The sequence below is a fragment of the Maylandia zebra genome, unplaced genomic scaffold (assembly GCF_041146795.1).
Source record: "Maylandia zebra isolate NMK-2024a unplaced genomic scaffold, Mzebra_GT3a scaffold01, whole genome shotgun sequence".
NCBI lineage: Eukaryota > Metazoa > Chordata > Actinopteri > Cichliformes > Cichlidae > Maylandia > Maylandia zebra.
Window position 1 is genome coordinate 1,269,648 of NW_027490031.1, and position 18,161 is coordinate 1,287,808.

Below are 18,161 nucleotides of genomic sequence, written 5' to 3' on the forward strand. Positions count from 1 at the left end.
TAGGTCAGTGTGTTTCTTCAGCCACTTATTTCTGCAGGTGAAGATGTTTAGCTGATGGTTGGAACAGAGATTTCTCTGTAGAGCGACTGATTCATCTGAAGAATCACCGAAATGTTTTTTCTTTGTTCTTTGCCTAAAACTGGACCTACCATACCGTATCATAGTCCTGGGTCTTTGTCCGGGTTTTGTGTTTATTATGGTTTTATGACTTGTTCTTTTGGATTTCGGGGATTTGCATATTCTAGCTTTGTATAAGTTCTTTAAATTGCTTTTGAGATTCCAGTATTTACATTTTTAGTACTATATTTCTTGTTTTTCATGTTTGTTCCCACCATTTCCAGTCGGTCCAATAACCTACCCAATGATTCTTTCAGTCCCTTTCTGTTCTCTTTGTGTTCTGTCTCTGTGGCTGTTTACGCTTTTAGTCCCATCCCTGTGTTTTCTGCCTGTGCTGACTTCAGTTTTGCTTCCTTTATCCACGGGGCCTGCCATCTTGCTTTGTATATCTGTTTTACCTTGGATCTTTCAAGTTTCCTAGTTTTTCCTTTGTTTGTTTAGTATTTTGTTTGACATATTTTGTTCCAACAAATAAAGCTGTTTCTTTCGAAGCTGCCACAGAGTGCACAATGGCATTCAGCTTTAACTCATTTTCATGTTTTCTGTGATTTTATGGCAGATAAGCTGATTCTGATCAGGGAAAACAAAACCTGGGAGAAAGCCTTGAATTACTGCAGACAGAAACACAATGACCTGGTTACAATCAGCAACCCTGAGGAGCAGCGATGGGTCCAGGAAAGAGCCAAAAACGCCTCGACTCCTTTCGTGTGGCTGGGACTGCAGTACAGCTGTGCTGCACGTTTGTGGCTTTGGGTCACTGATTATGTAGTGTGCTATGAGAGGTGGGCTTCAGGGGGAAGGACTGAAGCCTGTGGCATGTCTGCAGCCATGACCACAGGAGGGCAGCACGAGTGGGTCAGTCAGAGGAGAAATGAGACATTTAATTTTATTTGTATAAAACACTAAAGTTTAAACCTAAAGTCACTTCTTAGCTGCACATGTAGATTTTCTGGGGTGAACTCTGTGTTTCTGCTCAGTGTTTACAGTCTCTGGGTTTGAAAATGACCAACAGATTGTTACCTGCAGCTTAGACATTTGCAGAGAGCAGTCTGTGTTTCATGTCCTCTCCTTTACCAGAGTCAGGAGCATCTTGGTTTCTTCCTTCATTGTTGCTGGATTGGTTCATTATTAAACTGTAGCAGGATGTTTGTTGTATTTAGTTCAGATAAGGTGATGGTTTTAATGTTTCTGCTTCATGTGCTGTAAATCTTTGTATCACACCATTGTATCCTCAGCTTGAATTACAAAGCCTGTCACTAAAAGCAGGTAAAACCATGTTTGTGTCATGACTCCATATGAGCTCTATAATCTGATCATGTGTTCATGAAGACAAATAAACCTTCATTTAACCAAGTCTGTCACTGTTACAGCTTTCACATTAGCTAATGCAAACAGCGCCTCTTAATGATAAGACCAGTTAAGAGCAAAGTCAACATGATGCATTTTTACAGCTGGTTCCAAGCCAGTAAAAGCAAATGTACATCCAACACATGCAACACCACAACTACCTGGATTTACAGGTACAAACCACATACATCATAGTATGTTATATTAACTGCAGCTAATGCTTTCCATGTGGCATTACATAGTTAATGTAATGATGAAATGTATCTTCTGTGTTGAGCACAGGGGGCGTGTCCAAATGAAGCCTGTGTTGAGGCCCAAAGAGACCCATAGACCAAAGACAAATGAGGCCTTGTTTCTTTGAAATGATGTCACCTGTATGTGGGCTCCTGGGCTAAAACAAAAGTGAGCGGCTACTCAGTGGATGTGGAGCAGAAACGTCTCCAGCTTCTCATAGACAGTTTGTAAAACATGAACATCCACAAAGACTGTTGAGGAGTTTATCAGAAATACTCAACAACAAGAACAGTGGTAGATGCATGATATTGTGGAAAATTTAAAGGAATTGTTGAACATGAATTGTTTTAGGCATTATGATTTTATACTGCCTAATATGCATGCATGAAATATACATTTTTTCATATCCTGAACACAATGATAATGAGCATGGTTTATGTGCATGGTGGGTGTTAAAGCAAACTTTTTTTTCTCGCTCTGTGTCTCTCTTTCTCTGTAATTCTTATTACTGGGTCCAGCAATCAGAATCAGTGTATTGAAGGCTGGTTAGCCTCTCTGAGACAACATCATGCTCAGCACTGGAAAAATCGTCTCCAGGAACTAAAAGACAATGACTGCTTTTCTGGATGTTTTTTGGACAAGCAGCTCATATTGTTTACGTGTCTGAATGGCATTGGGTTATGTGACCATGCTTATATTCTTTTAATCAGTCATTGTGTGTGTGCATGTGTGTTGATTTTGGCATCACTGTTTGTTGAATAGGCATGAAGCCAAATCAAAACTCTCAAAAAGCCATCAATGGCTCCATTTATACAGATTCCAAAAGGCTTCAGTTTGTTATAGGAGTCAACATGCTGCATGGAATTTGGTCCAGGACTTACATACGTGTGTTGCATTAGGTGATTTTTGCTTCGTTGCTGAAGCTCGTAAGGGTCAAAATATTTCAGAAAATTTTGGATGAGATTATGGTCGTGACAGACGGCGAGCCAACCACTTTGCGGAAATTCACCACAAAAAAGATACACACATCAGTCTGCAGCACTGACAATCATCTGCACTTCTTTACATTCCTCTGTTAGTCACTGCTGGATGAAGCTTTCCTCTCCTCTCCACCTCACAGTAACATGGCCCAGTCAGAGTGTCTCTGCACTGCTGCTTCAACCTCAATAGATCACCAGGACACAGCTCCTCCTCTCTCAGCACACACACCATCCTGTTTACCATGACCTCCACCTGCAGAGAGAAGAAGGAAGAGCAGAGGATATAAACAAGTGTTTAAGTTCATGAAAAGGTTTTTCACTCCTAGTCTTAGTTTGGACTTTCATTCATTAGAATAACCTCGGTCTGTCCACTCTGAGCTCTTTAGGAAACCCCCAAACAATCCCAACAATCCAGATGTAATGGTTCCTGCTATTCACTGAAGGAATTCCGTCCAAACAACTGGTCTAACTAAATTCTTCCTCACCTACACATTGTGTTCGTCACTGCTTTAAACTTGGAAATGAATGCAGTCATTGGTCTGCATGCTGCTTTTTTCAGAGAGCTGATTGGCTGTTGACAGTGTTTGATCAGAGCATGTGAGCCGTTACTATAAAGTGACCATAGAGGTAGGAAGGTCAGGCAGAAACAGGAAGTGTTTGTGTCCAATCCTGAAGCTTGTCACCATTTTCCTCTCACAGCTTCACTGAGAAGCTGCAGCTTTACAGGAAACACTGGATCTTTGTTTCATGCTGACTGTTTAGTACAATACTGCAGAAGCACCACAAACTCAATTCAACACTCTACTGACCACAGCACCTCCAGTCTGCAGTCTGGACTCTCCTTAAGCTCACACAGCTGCTTCACATCTGGTTCCTGCAGGTTGTAGTTTCCACTCATGTCCAGCTCTCTCAGATGGGAAGAGTTGGACTTCAGCGCTGCTACCAGATAACCACAGCTGATCTCTGACAAACCACAGTCCTTCAATCTGTATAAAGAATGAAAGATGTACGCTTATTAGACAAAGTGCGTTCTTGGAATGATTCAATGTTTCATAATCTGTTTAGAGCTGAAGAACGTTCAGAATGTAGAAGCTTAGAAAATGGAAATTGCAAACAGCTGAAGCCAACAGGAAGCAGCTTCAAATAAATCATGAGAAAAAACTCGTAATTTTTCACATTCAAGTTGTGCATTTATCATAAAAAGACTTAAAAACAAGTAGTGTTTTTTATTCAAGGAATCACATGGCTTCGCTTTTAAAAGTTGTAAAGTTGGCTGAGAGTCCTCCGGAAGCACATCATGGCAGACAGGGAGAGGCTTTACAGAGTAGTCAAGACACCACAGAAGACCATTGGCTGTTCTCTTTCCTCCCTGTTGGACATCTATTCCTCCCACTTCCTCAGCAGAGCTACAAACATCATCTAGGAAAGCTCCCAACCTGGTTCTGACCTGTTCAACCTGGCTACAGATGCATGAGCACATAGACAGATTCAAAAATAGTTTCTTCCCAAAAGCCACAACCACTCTGAACTCTCACATGCACTCCATTAACAGACTACACAACACCACCACCACGGTGCAATACCTAATTTTATTCTATTATTTATTCTATTCTAAATTGTTGTGTGCCATGACTTTTGACCTGCTTAAGAGAGTAAACTGCGGAATATTCATTGTTGTGTCTGATACTTAGAACTGTGAGGAAGAACAGTACCCAGTTAACCCTTTAAGACCTACCATAGAACCAAGTCCGCCAGAGCTTACTTTATATTTTTACATGCTGTAGTGCCATTTTTGGGAGCATTCCAAGTTGCTATACATCAATACAACTGTTATAGCCCATATTTTAATAATATGTATGCATTAAGTCCATAGTAACTACATTAATTGCAAAAAAGTGCAATAAACTACAAAATAATTGAAAATCGTTTTTGGTGTTTTTACATATATTTCTACTTGGAGAAATTTAAGAGGCTTATCCCTCAAAACTTTAAATACAAAAAAGTTGCAAAAAATAGTTTACAACAACAGGAAATTTTTTTTTGAGTGTCTTCATAGTTTTATTTTTAAGATACACCATTTTTATATACTGCAGGAAAAACGAAAAACAATCCTATGATGCTAATTTGCAAAGAAAACAGCAAATAAACTATTTCCAGCAGTGCAATTCGAGTTCTAAGCATCCCAGATACTATTCAGAAAAGCATAAAGTCAAACATGACTTCTAAAAACACCAGTATATGCTCTTGAGGCCTACAAGTAAAAAACTACATTTTCCGCGAAAATGACGTCACTTCCGGTTTTGGGCAGGAAATGGTGGACATGCGATCGTTCGCGCTTGTTTTTGTTCCTGCAAGCACTTTATATGCAATTTTTGCAAAGCTTTATGTGGAAGGAAACCGTGACTTAGGACAAGCTGATGGCATAAGATGTAAGTACAACTCCTCCGGTTTCATATGCAAAAAAAAATGATTGCGCTAGCTTGTGCGGTTGCAGTGCTACTGGGATTTAAAAATAGTTACACAAAAAAGAGCGTGCCCACTCGGTAGCCCAGTTGGGACCTTGTAGAGGTCCGCGGGCCATACATTGAGTATCACTGCTTGGAATGTGAACATGCTTCTGCTACAGTCAATGGACTAACCCAAAGAAGTAGAAAGCAGAAAAGAAGATCCTCATTGTGAATCAATATAATGTCAGCCTTATGTCTGCAGTCAGCAAAACTTTTATGTCATATTCATCTCAGAACAACTAAAACATGGTGACTGACCTCAGAGTTCCAAGTCCACATTCTAGACTCTCCAGAAAACCACACAGCTTCTTCACTCCTGAATCCTGCATGCTGTTGTTACTCAGGTCCAGCTCTCTCAGATAGGAGGGGTTGGACTTCAGCGATGCTGCCAGATAATCACAGCTGATCTCTGACAAACCACAGCGCCACAATCTGTATAAAGAATTAAAGATACCCATTTATTAGACAAGTGTGCTTGAAATCGTTCAGTGTTTCATAATCTGTTCAGAGCTGAGAAGGTTCAGAATGTAGAAGTTTAGAAAATGGAAACTCCAAAGAGCTGAAGCCAACATGAAGCCGGTTCAAACGGGAAACTGCAGAATTTTCAGAGTAACTACATGCCCTGATGCAGCGAGTTTTATTTTGGAGATCTTAATCTCTGTTCTGTGACTAAGTCCTTGAATCATTTCTTCCAGTTTGTTCAACATGACAAACTAAGTATTGGATGTGTTGTGGCTCCGTTAGTGGAGCTTTTAAATGTGATGGCCCCTCTGGATCTATCAGATCACAGTACTGAAGAGAGCTCAAACTGAGCACACGGGAAAAATGAGGATTACTTTGAAAACAGGAACAGTTTTCCCCAGTGACTAGTAAAGCACTCAAACATGTTCTCAGTCAGAAGAAGCTTTCTTGTTATGAGGGAGATAAGAAAAAGACTGAGACATATAAACTTGTTCAAAGAGAGATAAAGTAAGCAGAGGAGGAGCTTATTAAAGGACACTCGAGGCTGGTTTGGAAAGGAGTGAAGTCCATGATGGGGATGTAGAACAAGGACAAAAGATGAATGTGATGGTGGCAGATGTGTGGTGAGTGTGAGAGGGGAACCAGACGCTGGCTTGGATGTGAGCGAGCTTTATTTACACTCTGGTGGCACAAACAGAAATACAGCAAGTAAAACAAAACCTAAAGGTGACCTAAACTCGGAATGACTAACAAAGCGAACCTGAACGGAAGACTCCGGTAGAAAGTGCAGGGAAGAAACACAGACGGACTAGTGACAAACATGAGAGAACACACACTAAAAATACACTGATGGGAACGAGGAAATGACACACAGGAGGGAGGCACAGCTGATTCTGATTGACAAGACGAGACAGAGGAAACGCAAACTGAACACCTTGACATAAGACACAGACTTTCACAATAAAACAGGAAACTCAAAACATACGTGAAGACGCAATCTCAGAGACGCTGACTTTACACAGAGACCTGACTACACTAGAAAGGATACACAGGCAAGGAAGACACAGAACAGAGGGAGCACAGAATTTACACTCAGAAACCAAATAACAAAACCTAAAAATCTGAACTCAGGAAGTACCACAAAACTAGGGAGCTAGAAAAACTAGGAAAGAAACCAAAACACAATAGTCACAATCCATGATGAAATCAAAAGTAAAAGTACAAAAAACAAAAACACTGGGTCACCGACCCAGGACCATAACACCTAGGAATTTCAAAGAAAGAAAAAAGAAGGCTGTAGGTTGGGAAAATGATCTCTGTCCACTTTTGTCCACTCATTCATTCATATAAGCTATCTAATGCAGCTTTGTTCTTCATAGTTTGGTTTATGAAAGTCATTCTAACCCTGAATATCAGAGTGTTACTCCTTTCCTTTACCCATGATTCATGCTGGCAGTGTTGGAGATTTGGATGTCGGACTGTGTTTTGTATGATGTGTGTATGTTTTATGTTGGACTGCTGTTTGTAAAGCAAATGGCCATTTTGGTTTTTATTTCAGTGTCAGTGCCATTCCACCAAATATTAAGGTGGAATGGAGAGTAGTAGAGTTTTACAGCTAATTATCCAGTGGAAAAATTTTCTTCTTCTTTTAAGGGTTGTAATGTGAACATTTTTCTGCTACAGTCAATGGACTAAACCAGAGAAGTCTTTACCATGAAGATCCTCAGTGTGAATCAGTATAATATCAGCCTTATGTCTGCAGTTCAGTGTCAGCACAACTTTCACATCATATTCATCTTACCACAACTAAAACATGGAGACTGACCTCAGAGTTTCAAGTCCACATCCTGGACTCTCCAGAAAACTACAAAGCTGTTCCACTCCTGAATCTTGCAGGCTGTTGTTACTCAGGTCCAGCTCTCTCAGATGGGAGGGGTTGGACTTCAGTGCTGCTGCCAGATAATCACAGCTGATATTTGACAAACCACAACTCCCCAATCTGTATAAAGAATGAAGGCTGTAAGTTAATTAGAAAAAGTGATTGGAATCATTCAGTGTTTCATAATTCAGTTTATTCAATCGTATTTATTAAGTGCCACATCACAAAAACAGTCAGCTTAAAACACTTTATATTGTAAGGTAGACCCTAAAATAATACATAAACAGAAAAACAGTCGTATGACTATTCTTATTGTACTATTCTTAGTTAGTGTATTGTCTGTCTTGTCTTAATGTTGGTTTAAAATGGAGCACTGTAACAAAAAATAATTTCCCCCAGGGATCAATAAAGTATTCTGATTCTGATTCTGATTCTGATGACCCCCTATGAGCAAGTACTTTGATGCCAGCAAGAAGGAAAAACTCCCTTTTAACAGCTAGAAATCTCCAGCAGAACCAGGCTCAGGGAGGGGCGGCCATCTACTGTGACCAGCTGGTGTAAAAGAAGGAAGACAGGACAAAATACATGTGGTTGAAGAGAGCCACAGAAATAATAACAAGTGTGATTCCCTGCAGAGAGGTCTATTAACAAATTGTGAGAGAGAAAGGTGACTGAAGACGAAACAGCGCATCATGGGAATCTCCCAGCAGCCCACACCTAGTGCAGCATAACTAAGGGAAGATTAAGGGTCACCTAATCCAACCCTAATTTAAATGCTTTTGCAAAATGCCTAATCTTAAAAGTAGATATAATGTCCGTCTCCTGTATCAAACTGGAAGCTGATTCAATAGATGAGAGCTCTGAAAACTGGAGGCTCTGCCTCCCATTCTACTTTTACTCTAGGAAAAATAAGTAATAATAAGTGATTTGTTTATGCTATGATTCAGCACAGGAGGGAGGGGGTGAGTAGCTAAAATGTGCTGTGAGCATGTTAGCAGAGAAAGCAGCTATTGTCTTGATGTATGCACAGGGTTTTTTCTTCCAGTTCAGGGCAGAAATGTTTTTGTTAAAAAACTGGCTGTTGGTATTTTCCCCACAATTTTAATTATAAGGTAGATATATTTCTACTAATGGAATTAGTTTGCTAACAGCAACAGGGATGAGTCAGTGAGTCAGTTGGGCTTGTCAATCATGATTCATGAGTCAGTAAAGTGATTCTCGAGCAGTGAACGATTCGTTCATGATTTGTGCATCACTATGTCACTCTGAGACAGGATATTTTGAATTTCAGAGATATTGTGCAAATGGAAGAAAGCAGTCTTACATATGTGTTTAATATGTGCATTGAAGGACATATCCTGTATAAAGATGACTCCAAGGTTCCTCACAATGTTACTAGAACACTTAGAACACAGCCCTGAGTAGGGATGGGTATTGATAAGATTTTAACGATTCCGATTCCATTTTCGATTCTGTTTAACGATTCGATTCTTTATCGATTCTCTTATCGATTCTTTTTTTTTTTTTTAAAAAAGGAGAACACTAAGGTCGATTAGCTCAGAGCTTTGTTTTATATCTTCTCTTTGAACAAGATAGAAATTTAGGAGTAACATGGCCTTACAAACCCAACAGTGAGATCTTGAGAGATCCAGCCTACGGCTCTTCAATGGGGTGTCACAGGGTCCCCAGGAAAAAAAAAAATTGTAAATGTAAAATAATAAAATAAATATTCTTGTGAGACATATCACATATTGACGGGGTCGGGTTATGTTAAAAAGTATAAATTGTTATACTTTGTTCATTGGTTCAAAGGTACCCCACACTTCTTTTTTTGTTTGCTTGTTTGTTCTGGTGTATTTTTCATTTGAACTGTTACTCTGCCAGAGTACTCATATTTACAAGATGGCATTGAACGCCCCATTGGTGTATCAGGAAAACTATTTTGTACGTATGTTCCTTGAAGGGGATTGAAGTCGTTCTTTTTTCCACCGCAGCGAAGGGCTAGGAGTAGGAGAGGAGCTGCTGTATGTTTTTGTTATCGAATCGATCTGATTGTGAAATAAAGCATATGCAGTGAGAAAGCAACTCCAGGAGTCATCCCTGCCTTAAAGCTGCAACATTCTTCTGTAGCAATAACAAAGTATAACATAAATTGTTCTGTGGCAATTACACAAGAATATCCAGTAATGTCCCTGCCTACAATTAAACACATTCACTTATCAAAAATCGGGGGCATCTGCTGTGGCAAATGGGTGCAAGCCTTTGACCACAAACTTAGACACTGCTCGGTGACATTAGTCTATCCTGGCCTGAAAGGAGACGCTACCGGTAGACTGCAGCGAGAACTGCCAGCGAGCGCCAGCCAGACTCTGTCTGTCTCTCTCATCATGGTCACCTACATGTACAGTAATGGCAGGTCTTGTAATAAGGCAGATTGCGCTAACATAATATGCACTGTTAGTTGATTATTTACCTGCCGTATTAACGGGAGAGGACGTGCAAACGTTAGCGCTGCTGCTGGGTTGAGAGTCACGAGTCCGGAGCGGAATTAAAAACGCGTGTCATCGCGTGTTTTGTGAGCAAATGCTTTTGCATATTCGTAGTGTTTCCTCCCTTAAATGAAATATCTACTTTGCAAGTTGCCCTGTTGTCATCGGTTCTCATAAAGTATAATCAAACTTTTGAGCGTTTGAGCCGCTTAGGCGCCATGTTTCCTGCCAGGTAAATGACGCTCCGCAACGTGGTGACGTCATTCGGGGCGACTGGAATCGATAAGGGAATCGTTTGCAAAAATGGCAAACGATTCCAAGGAATTGAAACAGTGGGAACCGGTTCTCAACAAGAACCGGTTTTCGATACCCATCCCTAGCCCTGAGGCACTCCAGTGCTGAGTGAGATGGAGACTTGTTTTCCCACCTTCACTGATTGGGGTCTGTCTGTGAGGAAGTTGAGGATCCACTGACACAGTGATGAGCTGAGTCCTAGATCCGTCAACTTGGTGAAAAGCTTAGAGGGAATTATTGTGTTGAATGCTGAACTGTAGTCCACGAACAGCATCCTAACATATTTCCCTCTTCCAGTGTCCAGGTGACTCAGGGGTGTGTGGAGCAGGTGAGATATGGCATCGTCTGTGGAACGATTAGTCCGGTAAGCAAACTGAAGTGAGTCGAAGTGATGTGATCTCTCATCAGTCTTTCAAAACACTTCATTACAATTGAAGTCAGTGCTACTGGACGGTAGTCATTGTGGCAAGCGGGCTGTTGTTTCTTTGGAACAATAATGGACTGTTTGAAGCACGTGGGAACCACAGCTTGGGCCAGGGACAGGTTGAAGATCTCCGTGAACACCGGTGCTAGCTGGTCAGTGCAGGCTCTCAGGACCCGGCCAGGGATTGAATCAGGTCCTGCTGCCTTCCTGGTGTTCACCCTCCTGAAGGTGTTCCTCATGGCATGCTCTGTGATGACGAATGCATTTTCTTCACTGGTGTACTCCGAGCGCGTGCAGCTGTTTGTAGTTTTAATTGCTGCCGCGTCAAAGCGAGCATAAAACGTGTTCAACTCATCAGCCAGTGAAGCGTCAGCATTCATCATTGAAGAAGCTGGTCGTTTATAGTCCGTTATTGTCCGCAGTCCTTTCCACAGGCTCCTAGAGTCACACTGACATAGCTGTGACTCTAGTTTTTCCCCGTAGCTCCGCTTTGCTGACTGCACTGCGCACGTTGTAAGACTCAGCCTTGTATAGGTCCATATTACTGGAGACGAGCCCTTCATTGTAGGCAGCGGTGCGTGATCTCAGAGCGTCGCGGATGTTTTTATCCACCCACGGCTTCTGGTTGGGAAAAGTTCTGATGATAGATCTTTCTGGTGGTTTCCCGATGAATCCCATAACCGCTTCTGTAAACATGTTGATGTCATCAGAGCTGCGCCGAAACATGTCCCAGTCTGCGTCATCCAGTGCGTCCTGCAGCGCGGACACTGATTGGTCCGTCCAGCGAGCGACCTCCCTCATGATTGGTGGTTGCTGCTTTAACCTTTGTTTGTAAGCAGGCATGAGGAAGATGGCGGCATGGTCAGATTTTCCAAATGCCGGCAGGGGCTGAGCCTTGTAACAGTTCTTGAATGGGGTGCAGTGGTCTAATGTCCTAGTGCTCCGGGTGAGGCAGTTGATGTGCTGGTGAAGGTTGTGAAATGTCCGTTTGAGATTTAATCTGTTAAAATCTCCCATAACAATGAGTGTGGCATCTTGTTGAAGTGTTTGTTGATGTGAGAACCTCATGCAGCTCACATAAGGAAGTGTCTGAGTCCGCGTGAGGCGGAATGTAAACAGTGCAGGCAATGACCGCAGTGAATTCCCGAGGGAGATAGAAAGGGCGACATTTAACGATCAAAAGTTCCAGATTGGCGAGCAAGAGCATGTGTGTGGGGAGATGTTTGTGCTGTCGCACCATCTGTTGTTCACCATCAAACACACTCCACCACCTCTTTTCTTCCCCAACTGCATTGTCCTGTCCATGTGGTAAACCGAAAAGAACCCCGCCGGCTGCACGGCGTGGTCTGGTATTGCTGGGTTCAGCCAAGTCTCGGTGAAGCAGAGGAGGTTGCAGTCCCGAATGTCTCTCTGGAACTTAATTCTGGCTCTGAGGTCATCAAGCTTGTTCTCGATGGATTGAACATTGGCTAGCAGGATACTGGGCATGGGTGCGCGGTGTGCGCGAGCCCGTAGCCTGTTCCTGATGCCAGCTCGTTTCCCTCGAGGCCGTCGCTTAGGGTTGCGTCCTTTGTTCTCTCTCAGGATCTCCATGGTGAAATGTTTGTGTATTGTAGACCAATAGAAACCAGGGTGTCTCTACTGTAGCGAATTTGTGTGTTTTGCATGATGCCCATGCAAAATTATGGCAGATATAGGAAAAAGTGACGAAAAAAGAAAAAAAGTGAAAAAGTTGGGGCAGAGCATCCAGTACGGCAGCCGACCTCGCCTGCGCCATCTTAAAGGACTTTAATCAGCAAGATAATCCTGTTGTTTAAAGTCAACCATATTTGGATATCTAAAGTCAGAATATGATCCAGTCACATCTATATCAACACATATTAAAACATGGTTGAGTTTATGCTGCATGAGATTATTGCTGATCCTCAGAATTCCCCTGGCTCAGCTCCACACAGATTTCCAGTTTCTTTACGGTAAATGCAACATGTACAGCTGGTCCTGAGAAACATTAGCAGCATGACAGCTGAGTCTCAGCTTCTTCTCATTCTTCATCATTAATCACACTTTGTTTTCATTTATTTCCTCCTCACATTTACTTTTGAACACTATTACAGTTCAGTCACAGATTCACTCAAACACATGAAACAGCTGATAAGAATGTAGTCTGGGCACAGTGTGACTTTGAACAATCTTCACACCAACTTCGCAATCAGGGTTTTTGTTCGCTCATCTCCAGACTTCGTCTTTCCCTTCACTTTCCTTCTTGGACCTGTTTGACTCACAGCAGTATTTCCCATTGATTCAGAGACCCCAAATTTTCATGTCATCTTTAACCTGGATGTTAATTTCAGCAGTACTGAGATCAGGGCCAACCCACACTCCCTCTGTGCTGCTAATTTGGCCCTGATGGAATATATCTGAGGTATTACTGCTGTCAGTGATCTCTCTGTCCACAGTCTGTGTCACATCTGGAGACCCCTCATTACATAAGTTGATCCATAATTCAGTCTATAATATAGGAATTTAAATCATGTTTACTACTTTTTTCCTATCTTAAGGGAAGGCAAGGCAAGGTGACGCAAATTTTTTTTGTATAGCACACTTTCAGCACAAAGCAATTCAAGGTGCTTTACATGATTAAAATAAAACATAAAAGATAAAACAAAACACTATAAAAGTAAAATACAAGAAAACATTTACAAGAAAGCATTCGCAAATAGAGAGCCATAATAGGATCAGTTACTCATAAGCAAGTCTAAATAAGTAAGTTTTAATTTTAGACTTAAAAGAGTTCAGTGTCTCTGCAGCTTTGCATTCTCCTGATAGTGTATTCCAGATGTGAGGAGCATAGAAACTAAAAGCTGCATCTCCATGTTTAGTTCTGGTTCTAGGGACGGTTGATAGAGGAGATCTAGAGGACCTAACTGATCTGGATGGTTTGTACCATGATAGCAGAATCCTAATGCACTCTGGTGCTAACCCATTCAAGGATTTATAAACTAATAAAAGCACTATAAAGTCTATTCTCTGAGCTACAGGGAGCCAGTGTAGTGACTGTAAAACTAGAGTAATGTGCTCTATTTTCTTGGTTCTAGTGAGAACACGAGCAGCAGCGTTCTGAATCAGCTGCAGTTGTCTAATTGATTTTTTGGGTAAAACTGTGTTACAGTAATCAAGGCAGCTAGAGATAAATGCATGCATGAGTTTTTCTAGGTCTCCTTGTGTCATAAGTCCTTTAGTCCTAGAAATGTTCCTCAGGTGATAGAAGGCTGACTTTGTTATAACTTTTATGTGGCCCTGGAGGTTCAGGTCTGAGTCCATTATTACACCTAAATTTCTGGCCTGGTCGGTAGTTTCTAGTTGGACCAGTTTGAGCTGATTACTGATATTTAATCGATCTTTTTTGGGTCCAAAGATAAGTACTTCAGTTTTGTTATTGTTCAGTTGAAGGAAATTATGAGACATCCAGTAATTAATTTGCTCAATGCATTTATTAAGAGTTTGGATAGGTTCAACATGACCTGGTGACATTGAGATATAAAGTTAAGTATCGTCTACATAATTGTGCATAATATTATTGGTGGTTATAATCTGGCTTAACGGGAGCATGTAAATGCTAAATAAGAGGGGCCCTAGGATGGAACCCTGGGGGACCCCGCATGTGATTTCTATATTTTGTGATGAAAATTGGCTAATTGACACATAGACGTTCCTGTTCTTAAGGTAGGACTTGAACCAGTCGAGTGCTGTACCAGAGAGTCCGGCCCAGCTCTCTAGATGTTCCAGTAATACAGTATGTGGAAGGAAACTGTGACCTAGGACAAGCTGATGGCTTAAGATGCAAGTACAACTCCTCCGGTTTCATATGCAAAAAAAATGATTGCGCTAGCTTACGTGGTTGCAGTGATACCGGGATTTAAAAATAGTTACGCAAAATGGAGCGTGCCTGCTCCGACCGGCTTTAAAGGGTTAATGGGGATATGTAATTGGTGTGGTGTTATGTAAACAATTGAACATGTATTTATTAACTGCAGAAGGTATGGTAACCACCGGAGAATGATATGGGTGTGGGGGGGGGAGTCACGTTTGAAAAGGTGGTTGACTGGCTAAGTAACACCAGACGGTGGCAGTAATGCATCTTCGATGGATGCAAGCTGCTGTTAAACTGGAGGAAGAAGAAGAAGCAGCACTACTGGGACTGCTGCTCAGAAATGAACATGCAGTGTCCTCCTCTTCTGCCTTGCTTTTGAACTTTGTTTGCTAAACCTGTTTGCAGTTTTGGATTTTGTTTGTTAAACTCGGTATACTGTTGAACTTGGTTTTAGTAGAGCTTTGTGATGCCGGTCTGCCCAAGTTAACCCTTAGCTTTTAATCTTGACTTTTTTTTTCCTTTTGTTAATTGTTTGCCCAATGGTCTGCTGAACAACCCTGTCGGGTTTCTGTTTAAAGTTTGCAATAAAACCTTTAACTTTACTCAGTTTTCCTGTGGGTCTTGTGTATGTTACTCTCCTCCTGTCGCCTAGCAGAGGGGGTCGTAACAATTCGGTGAATAACATACCAGCTAGAGGTAGTGGACTGTGATCACACAATTACCCTGAGACATGCTGAACCATCTGCTTAAGGTTAACCTGCTGATGTTGAACAACCTTGGAATCCAATGATAACTTTATTTATTTCACAGAGCAGTGGTGGCAGCTTCCTCAACACACTGAGGTGGATAGAAGGAAACCCAACTCCCGGACAAATTTTGATTGCACATTAATTAGCTCCTTATCTCCAATTTATAATGATCAACACAAACTTCAGCAGAGACAAGTCCCAGTTTAACATTACTATTGCCCAGCATGCCATGCAGCAGTGTGAGTTTGCAAATGTGCAATGATTCCTGCTCCAATCTCTTTCACTTTCACAGATTGCTGTGTGTCGTGACCTTTGACCTGCTAAAGAAAGTCCACTGTGGATTATTCATTGTTGTGTCTGATACCTAGAACTGTGAGGAAGAATGGTACACAGTTAGTCAGGGTCCCCTCATTTTGAATTAGGAAAGCTCTGCAGGCCGGTTGGCGCCCTGTGGAGGGCCACGGCCACGCATTGAGTATAAGTGCTTGAAATGTGAACATTTTTCTGCTATAGTCAATGGACTAACTCAGAAAAGAAGAAAACCGACTTTACCATGAAGCTCCTCAGTGTAGATCAGTATAATATCAGTCTTATGTCTGCAGTTTAGTGTAAGCACAACTTTCACATAATATTCATCTCACCACAACTAAAACATGGAGACTGACCTCAGAGTTTCAAGTCCACATCCTGGACTCTCCAGAAAACCACACAGCTGCTTCACTCTTGAATCTAGCAGCTTGTTGTTCAACCTCAGGTCCAGCTCTCTCAGATGGGAGGGGTTGGACTTTAGTGCTGCTGCCAGATAATCACAGCTGATCTCTGATAGACCACAGCTCACCAATCTGTATAAATAATTAAAGTTTTAAGTTTATTAGACAAAGTCTGTGCTTGAAGTCATTCAGTGTTTCATAATCAGTCCAGAGCTGAAGAACGTTCAAAATGTTATAGTTTAGAAAATGGAAACTCCAAACAACCAACAGGAAGCAGCTTGAAAATAACACAAGAGAAAATAATTTTTCATATTAAACTTGTACATTTCTAACAGGAGTATTTTAAAGACAGTGTCACTGATGATCAACTTCTCTTCACTACAAGTTTGAGTAATAGATGCATGATAGACTGGACCATGTACGCATGCTTTCCAGCAAACTTTTATTATTACAGTTGCTGCTACATACAAATGGCTGCAGCTTTGCAGCTCGCAAACGCACAGTAAAAGCAACAACAACAACACTCAGGACTCAGTATAGCCTTTAAATACTGATGTGGGGTGATTGCTTATACCGCTTAGGTATACTGGCTCATTTGACAAATTTCTGCTTGCAAAGACACTTTGAAACTCTAATCAGCATGTTTCCTGTCATACTAGAAGGGATCAAACTCTAGAGCAGGGGTCCCCAATCCCAGTCCACGAGGGCCGGTGTCCCTGCAGGTTTTAGATCTCACCCTGGGTCATCACACCTGAATCACATGATTAGTTCATTACCAGGCCTCTGGAGAATTTCAAGACATGTTGAGAAGGTAATTTATCCATTTAAATCAGCTGTGATGGATCAAGGACACCTAAAACCTGCAGGCCCTCGTGGACTGGGATTGGGGACCCCTGCTCTAGACCTTTGTTCATTTGGTCAGTGAAGGATGCTTTTCCACCTGAAGAAAGACCAGCACCTTATTCAAGGCAGGGACATTAGCACTTCCATGGGAGAGCAACACTGCACAAACAGACACAGCACAGCCACTGAAGTACAAGGACAAAGAGAAAGGCGAGGGAGAAGACTCTGGTGGTGTGGATGGACCCTTTAGGGGCTCCAAGACTGAGGAAGAAACCTCCATGCTAAGGATGCTGCAGTGATCTGGGGAACTCGGTCCATTCTGAGGCTGCATCATGACTTACAGATTTCAGCCAAATGAACATCTCGTGATCCAACAGTGCACAAGCTGTGAGCAATCAGCTGTTTAATCATATACACAGATTCTTTCATCAGCTGTAATGTGAATGTACTGATTGTCAAACATCTCCCTATCACCACTCCACTGTCAGCCTTTAAATAAACCCTGCTCAAGTCTGTGACTTCTTTTTGAAGTCGAAAGGAAAAACTGTTGTTCAGTCATTTGGAAAGACTTTAAGCACTCAAAATTCTTCACATATGTCTTCAGACATTTCCCGAACAATTATGAACTAAAGAATTCAATCAAAGATATGAAATATAAATAAAGATAAGAGCTGCAATTAGTGAAATCACCTTAGAGTTTCCAGTCGACAGTTTGGATTCTCCAGTCCAGCACACAGAAGCTTCACTGCTGAATCCTGCAGGGTGTTTCCGCTCATGTCCAGGTCTGTTAGATGGGAGGGGCTGGACAGAGATGGGGCGATAACTTCACAGTGAGTTTCTGAGAATTCCGAACTAGTCTGTCTTTGATTATAGAAAATAAAATGTGTTATTATAAAAGAAGAAAATCTGCATCATAAACACAGTATGAATGTATGAAGACAAAAAGAGTGACATCATAATCTGATGAACATCTACTCTTCGCGTCTGTGCTTCAGCTTCTTACTGTGTTTGACAAGACACAATGATTCATTCTCTCGCAGACCTGCAGACTTTTAATAACTATCTTTGTTTAGTTTTAATCTGCAGATAAGGAGGGAAGATGGCGTCACATTAAGGGTTCCATAATGTCCAGTCTGTCAGTGAGATCTGATCTAGACTATTATCCAGATTTATAAAATAAGTCTCCATGAGCACTTGTTTATCCACATTGTTCTCAGATGTAATAATTAAGTTTGCCTATGTAATATCATATCAT

General features: G+C 41.5%; 1 protein-coding gene across 1 annotated transcript; it reads right to left on the minus strand.

Moving 5' to 3' along the window:
- Positions 1-1,178: 1,178 nt before the first annotated feature.
- On the minus strand, positions 1,179-17,823 carry LOC143415602 (ribonuclease inhibitor-like). Its single transcript, XM_076880893.1, has 6 exons — positions 17,597-17,823; positions 16,019-16,195; positions 7,473-7,646; positions 5,444-5,617; positions 3,496-3,664; positions 1,179-2,931 (listed from the first exon to the last, which is right to left on the minus strand). Exons 1-6 carry the CDS (start codon positions 17,680-17,682, stop codon positions 2,761-2,763), a joined length of 951 nt encoding a protein of 316 aa, XP_076737008.1. The 5' UTR covers positions 17,683-17,823; the 3' UTR covers positions 1,179-2,760.
- Between the last annotated feature and the right edge of the window lie 338 nt (positions 17,824-18,161).

What these genes read in the sequence shown, in the direction of transcription:
- LOC143415602 (XM_076880893.1), bottom strand. Translation starts at nt 17,682, where the DNA reads ATGAGCGGAAACACCCTGCAGGATTCAGCAGTGAAGCTTCTGTGTGCT. An exon ending in TGTGGACTTGAAACTCTGAG is followed by an intron (nt 7,647 to 16,018) that starts GTCAGTCTCCAT and finishes TTCTTTATACAG; the next exon opens with ATTGGGGAGTTGTGGTTTGT. An exon ending in TGTGGACTTGGAACTCTGAG is followed by an intron (nt 3,665 to 5,443) that starts GTCAGTCACCAT and finishes TTCTTTATACAG; the next exon opens with ATTGAAGGACTGTGGTTTGT.